Source organism: Coccomyxa subellipsoidea, assembly GCF_000258705.1.
Source record: "Coccomyxa subellipsoidea C-169, whole genome shotgun sequence".
Lineage (NCBI taxonomy): Eukaryota > Viridiplantae > Chlorophyta > Trebouxiophyceae > Coccomyxaceae > Coccomyxa > Coccomyxa subellipsoidea.
Genome location: NW_005178038.1, coordinates 1,183,647 through 1,199,211, shown reverse-complemented (window position 1 = coordinate 1,199,211; position 15,565 = coordinate 1,183,647). Strand labels below are relative to the sequence as shown.

At 54.9% G+C, this 15,565-nt stretch overlaps 3 protein-coding genes across 3 annotated transcripts; 1 reads left to right on the top strand and 2 right to left on the bottom strand.

Moving 5' to 3' along the window:
- Window positions 1-339: 339 nt before the first annotated feature.
- COCSUDRAFT_40961 (hypothetical protein) lies at window positions 340-2,151 on the bottom strand (the record flags this gene model as incomplete). Its single annotated transcript, XM_005649097.1, has 5 exons — window positions 340-525; window positions 665-916; window positions 1,070-1,237; window positions 1,360-1,590; window positions 1,774-2,151. The coding sequence occupies 5 exons, from the start codon at window positions 2,149-2,151 to the stop codon at window positions 340-342; spliced, it is 1,215 nt and encodes a 404-aa protein (XP_005649154.1).
- Window positions 2,152-9,433: 7,282 nt separating this feature from the next.
- On the top strand, window positions 9,434-12,848 carry COCSUDRAFT_53011 (ATP-citrate lyase subunit A; the record flags this gene model as incomplete). The annotated part of the gene is made up of 7 exons (XM_005649096.1): window positions 9,434-9,532; window positions 10,023-10,289; window positions 10,544-10,738; window positions 11,064-11,191; window positions 11,565-11,811; window positions 12,145-12,279; window positions 12,507-12,848. The coding sequence occupies 7 exons, from the start codon at window positions 9,434-9,436 to the stop codon at window positions 12,708-12,710; spliced, it is 1,275 nt and encodes a 424-aa protein (XP_005649153.1). The 3' UTR covers window positions 12,711-12,848.
- A 140-nt stretch (window positions 12,849-12,988) lies between these two features.
- Window positions 12,989-15,490, bottom strand: COCSUDRAFT_62040 (hypothetical protein; the record flags this gene model as incomplete). Its single annotated transcript, XM_005649095.1, has 8 exons — window positions 12,989-13,103; window positions 13,210-13,286; window positions 13,540-13,717; window positions 14,061-14,168; window positions 14,428-14,642; window positions 14,845-15,000; window positions 15,089-15,257; window positions 15,366-15,490. The coding sequence occupies 8 exons, from the start codon at window positions 15,488-15,490 to the stop codon at window positions 12,989-12,991; spliced, it is 1,143 nt and encodes a 380-aa protein (XP_005649152.1).
- Window positions 15,491-15,565: the final 75 nt, after the last annotated feature.

Here is a 15,565-nt window from a genome sequence, read left to right as displayed (position 1 = left end):
TCAGTCAAAAACCGCAAGGTTGCAGCGGTAATCCTTTGGTATATGGTAAGGTAACAAATACTCTAGCAGCACCAGTCTCGATAAACAATCTACAACACTTTTCACAGACTAGAAAAGCAATTCAGGAGGTAGAGCAGACTGTCAACCGCCTGACGGGAACAGGCAGTACAGTGGCGAGACATTTGCTGCTGTCCATTGCCTAATACTAGCAAAGGACATGTCAAGACACAAAAATCCCCAGGATATGGCAATCCCCACTTCAACCTCCCCAAGACCAATTCCAAGCACTCGTTTCTATCATTCCGAGTACGAGGGCCTGCTACTCTCAACATACTGTATCTAGTGCGCGGCAGCCATTGTGGCGGACATCTCAAAGCCCTTGCTGGCTGTTGCGCGCTTCTTTGCCTTCCTGGGCGCAGAGGTGCCGGATGTGGCAGGCCTGGCAGGAGGCAGCTGCTCTCTGATGACCACGCCGGGACCGAGCCGCTGTTTGTACACATGTGTGGGTGGCTTCACCGGCAGACCCTGAACGCCCACAAACACTTGTCAGGGAGCCTGCTCTTGGAGCACGACACACAGTAGACCGCCTCACATCATGCCCAGAAACTAGACACATTCCGCAAACAATTGGCATTGGCTGTTGTGGCATTGGAAGGTTTATCACCTGCAGGTGAAGCCTGGTCTCCTGGCCAAACCAGGTGGAGACGGCGCGGAAGGCAGTGGACATGCCCAGGTAGGGGAGCAGGAAGTTGGAGTGGTCGAACAGGTATCTGTCGATGCCGCCCAGCATCTGGTACCGCGCATTCGCAAAGACGCCCATGGTGAGCGCCATGCCGGTGGCGCTGGTGCGCAGCTCTGGGATGGGCACTGATGGGGTGAAGCTCGGGTCCCAGTGCCTCCTCGCCATCACGTCAAGCTGCAGACACACACAGAGCACATCAGCAAACAGCACATGTGCACGGCGAAGAGCCAGATTCTCACACACCAACTGTGCTGCTGCAGAATTTTGTACTTGCCAGGACACATTGGAATGCATAGAAACACCGGCAATGAGCCAAAAGGTGTGTACCTGGCCAAAGCCTGACATGGCAGCGCCTGCAAGTGTGCCCACGGCGCCCAGCTCGAACACCTTGGCGACGACGCTGCCCGCTCGCTGCCCAGCTGTGATCCGCCTGGCAGGCGATGAGGCGTCAAAGATGTGGTTGGGGAGATCGTGCAACTTCCTCTGCCAGCCCGCCTGCAATCCAAAGCCCCACATGAGCAACACATACCAGCAGCATTGCAAAATATCTGGAATTGTACTGCATTGATCTTGAGCAAGAAACACGGGAAAAGTCTAAGCTCTCGTGAGGGCTGTACCTTGAGCACGCCGCTGGCTCTGTTAGGCGCCATGAGCCAGACGAGGCCTCCTGTGGCTGCCATGAGCGAGAGGGTGTTGATGGCCACAAAGTCAATCTCCTTCCAGAAGCGTTCCCGCCTCTGCTGGTACTCCCAGCTGACGTTGCAGCCGATCGTCAGCATCTGCTCGATGCACATCTTCTGCACGAATGCGGGGTCTGCCATCAAGCGGCCCACAATGTCGCGTGCCACCTGCATTGCAACGGCCACATTTCCATAAGCACATCTGATCAGCTCATAGAGACTGACACCAAACCTTCCGCATAGGTAGGTGTACACCAGACCAGCTTCTGCCTGACTTCCAACAAAATTAAACGACATGCACAACAATAGCTACAGCCACAAAGCAATCTTTATCGTCAACAGGATACACACCTGGGGTGGGAGTGACCGGGTCACTGCACGGGCAACGTTGGGCCGGACGTCCATGGACAAGAAGCGCACTAGCTGAGCACTGCTGAACAGGCCCATCTCTACTGAGCCGCGAAGAATTGCTGGCAAGCTCTCAAGAGTCCTGAACCACTCCTGGAGCACTGCGTTGATGCTCTTCCTGTCGTACAACTGCTCTATGACTGTCCTGAAGAAGTTGCCATCGTCTCCCTCGCCATCTCCACCATCAAAATTGTCAAAGTAGTCATCGTCATCCCCTCCATCATTGTCTCCACCACCACCATTAAAGATGTTTTTCCCGTTGTTCCCACCACCAGCTCCATCGTCCACCTTTGGTTCCTGGGTCTTCACCTCCTTGGCCATATCCAGCTTAGACCTCTGCAGCGTTGCACCGCCCACTGATCCCAAGCCTTTGGCCATTCCCCTGGTTGGGATAGTGAGGCTTTCGATAGAACGTCCGCTGGTGCTGCACTCCCCTTGCTCCTGCATGGAAGAGTCATAAAGTGGGTGAACATTCTAGATGTGGATAACCCTGCACGAGTATATCAAGGCAGCACAATTGACTTGTTTCGGGCATACACTCGTCACATTAGCTTCGAGAAGACATAATGGAACATGACTAAAGAAGCAACAAGCGACTAGAAGCACAATAGTACTTGTGGCACATAGTAACAGGACAGCAACGCACTTCAGAAAGATACTACAGAAGGAATTCCAGGCAGACAAGGAGGGACCACCAACACACCTCGCCTGGTTGAGCAATGCCAGCTCCACAGCTGACTGAAAATCTGCTCGGGGAGGCAGAAAGTACATGTGCTGGTGCACGCCAGAAAGGCTTGCACGCCGCCGTTCTGCTCTCCTCCCGACATCTGCGCGCAGCAGCGGCGGGGCGGATGGTCCCTTTGATCGCCGGGAAGCCCAGGGAGCACTTGGCTGACGCCAGCGTTTGGCGGCCTCTAGAGTGTTCGTGAACACGGGTTGCACACTGTCCGGCCACGGGTGACACCACACCAGCCCGGAGGGCCATTGCAGTCTGCGTCTGCGAAGCTTTACGAAAAATTTCTGCGATGATCTGAAGCTGGATGGAGTGGTTGATTTGTTTTGAAGAGCAGATTGTCTTCTTGTGGGTCTTTCTATTGCGTCCAGAGATATTGGATTAGTTGACGATACTATTTAGGCTCATCCGTGACACCGTCACGTCGCCGAGGGCGTGCCTGGTCGACATCGTGCTCTTTTGATCAATGGCAAGAACAGCCAAGGTGATCAGGATTTGAGCTATTACTACAAAGAGTTTCAGTTTTACGATCTGCAGGCAGATTGTCCACCGCTCGATCCTGACATCCGGTTGCCATTTTGTGATTTGTCTTGATCTTGTCATTTGGAAAAGCCGATCTCATTTTCTTCTTAATATTTGATTAGGAAGCTATTGCTATTGACCTTGGCTTGCATGTGATCACGATCGTCATGACTGACTTCGACAACTGATGCATACATGAAGCAGTAGCTGCCATATGGGCACTGTAGGACAGGACAGCCTTCATGACAGGTCCTACTCCCACATTGCTGGCGCAAGGCTCCCAGCTCGAAGGGCCTGGTCGTCCCTTGTTGGCCAGCATTGCTGCCTGTGATAGCCTCTGGGTAGCGGCGCGATTCACACCTGACACAGTGCATGTTTTCGCTGGCGGTACCCTGCGCCACATAGTCCTGTTTCCAGAGGATGTGTGCCACCTGGAGTTTGGAGTGCGCAGTGCAAATCCAGCGCAGACACAGTTGCAGGGCCAGCAGGTCTGTCTCCTGGCCATCACAGAGCCGTGCCGGGCATGGATGCTAGATCCCACCAAGTCCGCAGGGGCCTCAACACAGACAGGCAGAGGAGTGGCGACAACAGGGGCGTCAGATGCCAGGGCGCAGCCCTCGAGTCCTCCGCAGCAGGCAAAAGAAAGATTGCAGAGCAGTGCTGCAGCCGAGCCGCTCAGAGTAGAATGGCAGGTGGTGCCAGCGCAGGCTGGGAGCGCTCCAGATGCACCGCGAACAACGCATGCACCCACAAGGCTCGCCGCTCTCCTGACTTGTGCAGCCAGCCTCCTGGACAGCCCAGCAGGGCCCGCCAGCCTGGCAGCTCAGATCGCTTGGGAGCACCTGGCAGACAGCCCTAGCATGCTGCATGGCACAGCATCGGACAGCGGCATGTTCCTCGACATCTCAGAGGTGGGCAGGAAATACAGCCGGGAGAGGCATGCTCTGGGCGGTGGGACGGTGTCTGGCTTGGCTGGCGCCTGCTGCGAAGGCACCATGCCGCAGCTCAGCGGCGTCACATGCAGCCTGCATGTGCATGCACATGCATCGTCTGGCGTGCCTCCAACCGGTGCCAGGGATGAGCTGCGCTGCAGAAGCAGGGCTTGCATCAGCCCGCAGCTGTACGCGGCGCTTCTGGCGGGAGGATGTGCGGACACAGGGGCCAGCAATGGCAGCTGTCTACTTGTGGGGGACTATTCAGGAAAGGTGTGGGCCTATCCCCTCAGCCGCAGCAGTGCTCAGCAGAAAACTGGCGCAAGCAGCGCGCCTCCATTGGCAGCTCAGAATCCAGCTGCAGCGGACAGCGGGACAGCAGGCCCCGTGCTCCTGTTTGACATCCAGCAGCCAGTCCTGAGCATCCATGCAGCCTCATCGACAAATGAGGCATGCTCGTCTGGCGGCCCTCCCCACGAATGCCTCATCATCATTGGCCAGGGAGGGCACGTGGTGCAGGTCTGCGTGAGGGATGTGTCAGTGTGGCCACAGCAGCAGCTGCCTGCAAGCGGTGTACAGAAAGAGCGAGCTGCCAGCCTGGCAACCATCCAGATGCGCGTGCATGCGCCGGTGACGTCAGCTGCTGTCAGTCAGGGCGTGCTCTACTACGTCACCGGTAGCACAGCCCGTGCCGCAGTTCTGCCGTGCGCGCCGAATTTGCAGTCGGCGAATGATGCGGGCGCGCCCGCAGTCCCAGCAAAGAGGGACTGCTGGCATGATCTGCAGCCGCTGCCGCTCCAGTGCTTTGGGCAGTGCCCGCACCTGCTGAGCATCTGCGAGCCCAGCACTTCAGCTGCAACAATGCAGGCACCTGACAGGGCAGCCAACAAATCTGCGGCAGCGGGGCATGGCAGACTTGTCATCCTGTGCACCAATGGAGCGCTGTTTGAGGGTCCTGTGCTCTCTGCTGAGGCGGTCTCCGCCGTCAAGCCAGCGCTGCTGAGCAGCAGAGTGCAACAAGAAGTCAAGGTGATGCTCCATGCCAGCAATATTTGTAAATCCAGACTATGCTTTTGTTCACCCTGGTCACCTGGCGCAAAATGGTTGTGAGGACTGCACTGATGACCTCCCCCTGTCTCTGAAAGGTCAGCGAGTGATCTTGCATGTGTGCCTGCAGGGGCTAATTGAGGGCATTAATGAGCTGACGGCATGCAAGGCGCTGCTTCAGCCTCACTTGGCTGCAGCGGATGCTGGCCTGGCTGAGCTGGCTCTTTCCATCCCCTTGGCTCAGGTGACAGCCAAACCTATGCTCTCCTGCTTATTGCTACCCCATGCAAAAATATATTGCTCTGGACCTAACGTACCGAAATGACCTCTGCGTGTGGCAGATCTAACACATAGCATGCAAAGCAGGGATGCAAATACAGGCCTGGCTTGGTCTATGCAGTCCATTTACCTCACCAGAGAAGTCAAGGGCAACCTTGGGCATGTAGCAGCCGCACCATGCACCCTAAGGATTTGGGTGAATCGCAGGGTCTGCGCGAGAAGCGCAACTTGCACTGCTGGGTGGAGGCAGCTGTCCAGGCCGCCGCTGGGGGTGTTGCACCGGATGTGCTGCTCACTGTTGGGCTGGAGAACACTGGACCCTATCCAGTCACCCAGTCTTGGAGCGTACAGATTGTCAGCAAAGCGCCATTGCCGCCCGGTGGTGAGCGGACAGGTAGATGCTGCCCAAAGTATCACAAGGTGGTACTACTGTGCTGCTCTGAACTTTGCCCTCCTTTGGCCCATTCCTGTGAGGATTGCGCATTGAAATTTCATGCAACAGGGGTGGAGGTTGATGCAAGCGTGGCTTGACAGGGTGTGCCATGCAAAGGGCCATTCCTTTGAAAGGCCTGCCAGTGGGGCGCACCTGGAAGCACAGCTTCACAGTTGAGGGGATGCAGACTAGCTCTTTGGAGGTGTCCGTTTATTTGTGCCACGTGCAGAAGCAGGTATCTCCCAACAATCCTGCAGCTGCACTGAAGGGCTCGCACAAGTAAGGCATGTATGGACACCGTGATTCTGATGCATATCATGATGGGTGCAGGGTGCCGTTGAGGGGCATTGTACAACAGCGCTGCTGAAAAGAGTGCGCATCGACCTGCTGCTCTTGATGCGGCCAGTGCCCTTCCAGACTGCCTATGAGCGTGCCTGCCTCCCTGGTGCGCCACTCATGCTGCTGTCCATGGCAGTCAATAGCAGCATAGGATGCCCGAAAAAAGTGCTTTTATTTACTTGAATAACAATGTTCACAATGCCTGTGCGTCAAGCGATTCTGCACTTTATACTTTGTGGTGCTGTCGCAGGAAACACTGAGCAGCAGCGCACAGCTTCGCTGAGCGTGATGGTGCATGCGCTGTCCTCCATGCCCACCGCATCCCAGTTAATGCAGCAAGTCCTGTCTGTGGGAGTCGATGACTGCCTGCATCCCCCAGGTGATGACCAATCAGAGATCCCCATCGTTTCTGATGTACCAGCAAAATATGTCCCCCCCACAGAAGTCTGCCTGTGTATATACCGTAGAAGGCTGGCTGTTGTGAAGTTGTTTTGTGGTGCACAGCAGACGACTATGGCAGAGCAACAGGCGCCCTTGGCCTGATGGGTGGCAACAACGTGACAGGCGTTGTGTCGCTTGGCTGCAATAGCGCCACCCTCAGCATGCATGCAGCCCTGCTTTCTACTTCCACCACATCACCTGGAGCAGGCGTTGCAAGGCTGGAATTGACCCTCAAAAGCTCTGATGTCGCCATTCTGGCGGCTTCACACGAGTGCATGTCCTGGCGCCTCCAGGAATGGCAGAGGAAGCTTTCTGGCATGGTGTGTGCAATGCATCAAGTTCCCGTGCTCAGGACACTGTTGGAATACTCTGCTGTAGTGGATGCTCACCATGCATGGCGTCAGATTGTGGTCCGTCATGAACAGCTGTGTGGCATGCAGAGTCCTGACAAGAGTGAGGCTGGTCGTGAGGATGCGCTGAAGCGTGCACAGACTGAATTGCATGAGCTGCAGCGCATTGCCGCAGCACTGCAGGTGCGAATGTGAAATTTCATTTGGCGTTCCAATAATTTTGGGTCCGCCCAGGACTGTCTGGGTGGTGGAGTTCTGGGGATTCTGATTGTTTCACTCTGGGGGATTGCAGGAGGCTGGAGAGGGGGCAAAGAAGCTGCGGCTGCTGACAGATCGTGGCAGCGGGCTGCACTCACAAGGACTGGCCTTCCAGGCCCTCCAGCAGCAGAGCGCCAGTCTGAGAGCTGGCCTGACACATGCGTATCTCAAGCTGCGCGGCATCTCAGGACCACTGCCATACCATGTGACCCTGCAGTGAGACTTGCAGGATACAAGTGCAGGAGGGCATTTGGATAAGGGATCAGAACTTGGCATCTTCTGATCAGTAGAGACGCAGTACTATGCTGCTTGTAATACAGCAAGCCCATGCAACAAAAATTTACAGTCAGCGCACTAGGCAAGACCAGGATAATGCACAACCATGCTTTCAGGTCTTCAGTAAGAGTCAGACATGCTTGAGGTCTCTCTGGGCCCTTGAAATTACACAGTTGGCACTAGGAAGGCACTGAAGGAAGGACTATAATTTGTTCATTGTCATCACACAGATCTCAAGTATTTCACCACCACTTCTCAAACTTGATGTCATCCCTGTCCACCTCGAGCTGTGACAATTGATCCGAGATCTCATCAAGCATGCTTGGGGGACCACACAGAAAGACCTTTGGAGTGCCTGATGCAGGCTCAGGACTGAGGGCCTGCAGAGCTTCTCTTAAATCCTCCTTCCTGATTCTCTTCAACTGTCCATTGCTTGAGTCACTGCCATCGCGTTGTTTGGTCACAAAGAAATGTAGCCGCAATTTCCCTGCATGCACACAAGTCTGCAGTCACTTTTTAATCCTATTGAAAGATGGTATCTCAATCACTTGGAGTCTGCTGGAGGCACGATCACACCTCTCAACTGCTCAGCCAAACTTAGAAAGTGGCCTCTGAACGCCAGCTCATCTGAAGTGCTGGCAGAGTACAGCAACACTGCTGTTGGAAGCTGAATGTCCTGAGACTTCCCATGCTGATCTCCTTCCTTAGAAGTCTGCAGATGATCAGATCCCAGGGATTCAGGACCTGCTTCTGCGCTTTATCAAAACATTTTTTCTGTAGGAAGGTGTGCAGCTGTCTACCGCACCTACTTGGTCAGCAAAGTGGGCTAGCATGGATGCGATGGGTGTGATGCCAATCCCTCCAGCAATGAATAGAAGTGGACGCCTGAGATCTTCTTGGGATAGGTAGAAGTCACCGCCAACTTGCAGCTTCACCCTTGTTCCGGCAGTAGCCTGCACGAACAGACATCCTTCTACTTCCCAAGCAAGAACGGTGATACCAGCAGTTACACAGGAAGAAGGCAGTTCCAATAGGATGCATGCCTGTTCATGGAGCCAGATGGCTGGTGGGTAGCTGGAGAGCTTGACGGCCAAGTCAAGGGTATTGGACCTTTCCATCTGGCTGGGCGGGGAGCAGATTGAGTAACCTCCCACATGTGCCACATTGGGGGCATAAAAATCCACCCACTGCCCTGGTGAGAAAGGGAGTTGCCCGTCTGCCTGTGCAAAATACAAATATAGTGAGTGACTGAGAAGGACTGAATGTGCCAGAACCAGGTGTGCAAAAGTTTGAGTATAGCTCACCACGCCAATTTGGAAGAGCTTCACTGTTGGGGTGATCTGTTGTACGCTAATGATCTCAGCCTCTCTTTTCTCCTGCACCTTTGACATTCTTCAATACAATGGACGAATGGGGTGATCTTCAAGACAGGTACTCCTTTTACAGAGTTGCAGGTCGACAAGTGTGTTCATCTTCAACTGTGTATTGCTAAGGGGCTTACAGCATGGCTCAACCGATCGGCATCGACATCAGTCGAAACTGACAGGGGCGACGCTTGCATATGCTCCGCCAAAGGGATTAACACGTTCAGTGAACCTCTTAGCACATTAGTCTGATACAATGACAGCAAGTAAGAAGATCTTCGAACGGCATGAGTCAGGAGCATGGGACATTGGTTGCAGTATCCTCAACGTGAACCTTATTGCAAAAGGATCGCATGCGGCTTTCCAACGCAGGGGAATCCACAAGAAGAGACTAAATGACGATGGACGTCCATAACGTCTTGCATGCAGATCATCTGCAGCAGATGTGAAACGCCACCTGTGAACGGGGGGCCCAAGACGCCCCAGCTTGTGAATGTAATGTTCCCAGATGCACAGATTGCACCAGACAGTGCGGTCAACATTTGAAACAAACTGACACTTGGATCTTGTGTAAGGCAAAGTACAACGCAGCTCCTGTAGAAGGCGACTTATTTTCCAAATTCCAAGGGATGGCGCGCAAGAAAATCAGAGAATATGACTCGAAACGCCTTCTTAAAGCACACATATTGCGTCTGAAAGGAATCAAGTTGCCGCTGAATGTCGCTCAGGTGCTTTCACCCTGTGACAAGACGCTGGTGTTGCTTCATGACCTTGGTCGGTTCCTTCGTCACGGGTGATAGACGTGGTCATAAAAGGAGGCTGGGATGATCCCATGCCATCCAAAGTCTATCGAGTGTAGTTCTGATCAATGCACATGGTCAGATTGGGGGAATTTCAAGACTCTGTGCCCAGTGAGAGCGGATGTCTTTGGGAAGGGGAGCCTTGTAGAAGCCATTGTTATGCTCAGATCGTGTTAGAAAATATATCGAGTCCAATGGAGGTCGTTGGATGCCGTGCTGGACTCATGGGGCCTCTTCCCTTGTGCAGGAATCTTCCATCTTGCAAGCTAGACTCACCCGCTTATTTAGATGTTGTCGGCCTCTATCTCTCCGGTCTTTGGTATTGACGATATTGTGTCAATCATACCTAATTGAGGACGGCTCCCTGCAGTTAAGAGCAGGCTACAGCCTTGACTGACGGGCATAGTTGGCATTGCAGGTTCGAGCAGACACAAACTTTGTGGAGCTGCTTGACGCCAACCCATGGCTGAAGACCACCAAGTTGGTGGTGAAGCCGGACATGCTGTTTGGCAAGCGCGGCAAGCACGACCTAGTGGGGCTGAACCTGGACTTTCCAGGCGTGGAGGCCTTCATCAAGGCTCGCATGGGCAAGGTGGTGGACATGGATGGCTGCGTGGGGGGCATCAACACATTCGTTGTGGAGCCCTTTGTACCCCACAAGCAGGAGTACTACCTCTGCATCCAGGTCTGCCACGATACATCTCAGCCAGCAATTGCCTTGATGAAGAGCACAAGGCTAGCATTGCATGTGTGTCTTTGTTCCTGAGCTCACCGGTGTGGTCAGCTCCCAGCAATTTACCTGCCTTCAGAGACAAGCTGCCCACAGTCACAGCCTGCTAGTGGCCATGATGGAGACTTGCTGGCCTGCCTTCTTGCAGGAGCAATGTGCGCTTCCTGAGCGCTTTGGAGAGGCTGAAGCGCTTTCGGTGTGTGGTGCAGTCGAACCGGTTGGGCAATGACATCAGCTTCAGCGAGGCGGGTGGAGTGGAGATCGAGGAGAACTGGGACAAGGTGAAGAAGGTCACGCTGGCGGTTGAGGAAGAGGCGACCAATGACAGCCTGGCGCCGCTGCTGTCCAGCCTCCCCCTGGAGCTGCGCCCAGACATGGAGACCTTTATCCAGGCCTGCTACGAGGCAGGGCCCCACCCTGTTCCAGTATTTTTGTGCGTGGAATGGCCCGTACTCAAAAACATTGGGTTCAGCCGTTCACTAGAAAATCATGATATCAAACTCTGATCAACAGTGGCAGGCTTGCAAAGGATTCAGGAGATGGTAGCATGATGGAATTCAGATTGAACACGTGTTGAGGGCAGTTCAAGTCAGGCCGACGCCAGGACTTCCTTGCACGAGAAACTTATTCGAAAATCATTTCAGGGGATGCAGGCCTGCCGTTCAGGGAAGCTCTGCTCAGCATTCCTGGGCGAACAAGTGCCTGAAGGTGGAAAATTTCCTGTGGCAGGTGTTTCTGGACCTGGACTTCACGCTGATGGAGATGAATCCGTTCACGCTGGACTCTGAGGGCAAGCCCTTCCCGCTCGACATGCGCGGCGAGCTCGACGACACCGCCGCTTTCAAGTCCGGCAAGAAGTGAGCCCCACTTATTGCTCACCCCGCAGTGCCACAAGTTGCAGCGCCAGTGCAAGGAACCACAGTCCTTGCCGCACATGGGTAGACGCATGCCGCATGGCACCAACCAGGGGGACCTGATGACAGCATATCAAGCCCCTCCTCTATAAGAGGCTTGAATAATCAGCGCTGCAAGAGTCTTCATCAACCACAGGTCCAACATACTGCTGTGACAGCTCGGTTTGACTACGAGACCTTTTCTAGTATGCTAGGTGGAATTATGAACGTCGATTGGAAACCCGGTGGGCTGCAGTTCCCCTATGCTGGTATCATTTTCAAGTGGCTGGGCTTCAGTCTAGGCTGCTGTCTGATGGCCAACCTCGGGGTGGCGCAGGTGGGGGGACCTGGAGTTCCCGCTGCCGTTTGGGCGCAGCATGACGGCGGCGGAGGAGTATGTGCACGAGCTGGACGGCAAGACGGGCGCCTCCCTCAAGCTGAGCATCCTGAACCCCAAGGGACGCATCTGGACCATGGTCGCCGGCGGCGGTGCCTCGGTCATCTACGCGGACACCGTGGGCGACCTCGGCTACGCTGATGAGCTGGGCAACTACGCCGAGTACTCCGGCGCCCCCAACACCGCGGTAAGTTCCCCCTCGCACTCTGCGATTAAAGCAAGGCAGGGCGTGTGCCAAGAAGGGAGGGAGGACTGCTTCGCCATGTGACAAGCGTGCAATTGCACAATGCCCAGCACTTGGCCTGATGATGCTTCCTCGAATGAACATCAGGGCGTATTCTGTCAGGCATCCTCTCACCGCCTCTTGAGCGGCTCTCACCAGAGATCAAGGGCCCAGAGCCTGAGCCTACTTCTGCGCAAGGCCTTGCAAGCGTCATTCACTTTTGCAACCAAGTGAACAGCAGGAGGTCTGTTGCTGGTGCTGCTTGCTGGAGGTGAGAGCCACAATCTGTTGTTGCAGGAGACGTATGCGTACGCGAAGACTCTGCTGGACGTGGCGACTTCCAGCGCAGACGGGCGGGCACGCGCACTGCTGGTCGGCGGCGGCATTGCCAATTTTACAGACGTGGCCGCCACCTTCAAGGGCATCATCCAGGTGCGCCCAACAGCGCCTGCATCATTCATTCTGTGCATCCTGGTTGTACCTGCCACATTGTGCAAGAGTCATGCCTTCCGCGCCGTTTACGCAGATTAGTCTGTCCACCTCGTCTGATCAATTCCCTGAGGAGAGAGAGTCCATGGCTCCGAGCAATAGAGGGCATATCATGTAAACACTGATGCATCCGGGATCTCTTTGAGCTAATGACCTGAGGTTCTGCGCAGGCGATGCGGGAAAAGGCGGATGCGATAAAGGCGGCCGAGATGCGCATCTTTGTGAGGCGGGGCGGGCCCAACTACCAGGCTGGCCTCGCGCTCATGCGTCAGCTGGGCACTGACACAGGCATCCCTGTGGAGGTGTTTGGGCCTGAGACCTCCATGACTGTTATCTGCGCCAAGGCGATCGAGTATGTCAAAAGCTCAGAGTGAGCTTGGTGCCATTACTATCGTGGAGAGGCTGATTTGGCAAATGGCCGTGCCATGAACCTGTTTGGAATCTGAAGCCAAAGCAAACTCCTGAAACTTTTGACCTGCACTGATGGTTTTCATGTACCTTTCTGTACCTTCATACTTTTCTGGCTAGCTCTGCTGCTGCAGCACCCACACTGACAAACTTCTCTCCGCTGACAATCTCATACTTTGAAGATGTGACTGCGACAAAAAGGAATGCATCCTCCAGCACTACAAATAGCATCTCTAGGCAGCGATCAGGACTGGCTGCTGTTGCCGCTTGGGCTTGTATCGCTCGAGCGCCGCAGCTCTGCTGCTTGCGTCAGCGCGTCTCCCAGTCGGCCCTGAGTGCGGTTCAGCCGTGCCTCCAACCTGCACACAGCAAGCCAGCTCAGCAAGGCACAACAGGATGTGTAGCTTATATTCACACTCTTGGCCGCAAGAGCCTGATCAGAGGATGGGCGCATATAGAGGTTACCTGGCGTTGCGGTGGCTCCACTCCTCCAGGGTGGCTCGCAGCCTGGCGTTCTCATCCATCTGCTGCTGCTTCACCACCTGCCAGGGCCAAGCCTTTATTTAGCACCACCACCATCGTTTTGTCACAACTGCGCACCACAGCACCCCTCCTGAAGCGAGGTTGTCAAAGGCAGATTGCCTCTTGGACCATTGGCAATAATTGGCTGATTCCAGAAAGCAATCTACAAACCTGCTCAGGACATTACTGAGGAGAGCCCTTCGGAGAGCCAGACAGACAAAATATACCCATAAATTGCCGAGATAGCTTCTCAGTGCAGGGTGGTGGGCGGACCTCGAGCTCGTGCGCGGCTGCGGTGCGCTCATCAAGGAGGCTCCACGCGGCGCGCGCCTGCTGCGACAGCACGTCCTTCTCGGCCGCCAGCGCGCGCAGCTCCCTCTCTCGCGCCGCCAGCCGGTGCTCCAAATCCGTCCGGCACACATCAACCCCGGCGCTCACCCCCTCCTCCTCCCTAGCACCACACCCTACATTTTACTCTCTGATGGTGCAATACCGCCCTTGAGAACACGTCTGTCCAGTCTAAATTACAGAAGTCCCTAGGAGGCTGCCTGTGGCCGACATGGCCGCGCTCTGGCTGCCGGCAGCTGCAGCGGATGCGAACTCCAGTGACAGTGGGGATACCTCGATGAATATCATGTCTCCTTTCTGACACAGGCCTGCAGTGGTATATGTGCAGAATTGGCATGTACATATGTCATCATTTAGAGCAGATTGTGCATTGAGCACGAGGTGGCACATAAGAACGTCCTTGCATTAAGATTGCGGTGCATGCGGCGGCCGGGAGGACAGCTCACCTGTCCCTGGCGATGCTGAGGCGCAGTACTTCGCGCTGCAGGTTCTGGCAGCGCTTGCTGAGCCAGCGCATGGCCTCCGCCTGGTGCTCCACCACCGCCCCAGTCCCCCTGAGCACAAATGCCAGAAAAAAATTACAAAAAACACTGTAAAACTTCACAGTCTCACCATACCCACACTCTGGCAACCACGGACTGGTTCAGGCACCTGGGAGCATCAAAACGTCAAGATATGAAAATGAGGCCTATCTCTCACGCATCCCTGCTATGCAGGCTGTAAAAGGGTGCCCCATCTGCAGGTCATCTGGTTACTGATGACCAGAGTAATATATAACAATTGGGAGCGTAGGGGACTTGAAGTCGGCCACACCTGTGGGAGGGGGTTGGGGTGGGGTACAGAGGGGTGCGCAGGTACAGCTGCGCATCTGGCTGCGCCTCGTGGTTGTGGCGCCAGACCTGGTAGGCATACGCCACCGCAAAGGCAGTGATGGCGGCCAGCTCGATGCATGTGATGAGCTGCAGCTTGCGCAGCTGGTTCAGCTGCGCAGGCACGTCCGGCCAGAACGCCACCATCGTCACCACGCCCTGTTGCGCACAGGCATCTCATGAGTGTGAAACACTGATAATTGGATCGGAGGTGGTGGCTGAGCTGGTTGTAATTAGGGTTATGTCATCATTAGAGGTGGTGGCTTTACTGGAATAAGTGAGATTCATATCAGCATTTCACGATGCACCATCCATGTACTTCCAAACAGGTCCACGCAGGCAGGAAGGGGAGATGAAACACCTGTCCCACCGCTGTGACACGGCTGGGGATAGACAGCAGCCCACGAGTGCTCCAGTAGAAGGCAAGGAAGCCAGCCTGCTGCCGCTTCCTGTGCTGCACCCGCAGGTACGACTCCAACAGCAGCGCCAGGAACAGCAGCAAGATGTGCGCGGATGCCTGCATGCAATCAAAAATTAATTTTACAATGTAAGGACTGCACTGCCCTTGCATGGCAGCTCTGATGTCTGGTAGGGCGTGACTTCACCTTGATGTGAAAATCATCCAAGGTAGTGTCGTAGATTGGGATGAAGAGGAACACGGTGTATGCGCATGCGCATGCCCAGTAGCAGAAGACAGCAAGCGCGGTGCTGAGGATGGGACCTGGCTCTTCAACATGCCCTGTGCCAGCCTCTTCGTCCCCACCAAAGCCAAACCTGCAGACAGATTCTCCATACTGTCATGCATGTCAGGCAGATCTTGCATGAGGTCCACACACTCGCAAATAATGCTCTACAAAGAGTGAATGCGTGCTGGCAGCACACCCATGAGCGGGAGTTTGCACGAATGCGCGGTCTAGTAGAAGGCTCTCGTCGTAGTCAGTGAGCTCATTCTGCAAGCCTCTGCCTTGCGTGTCGCGGTGTGATTGTTGCTGGACCCTTGATGGCATCCTAAATTAGGGAACTTCCATTTGCTCTTCGATGGCACTAAGTCAAGTGACCGTCGAGTATTGGGAAGCTGCACC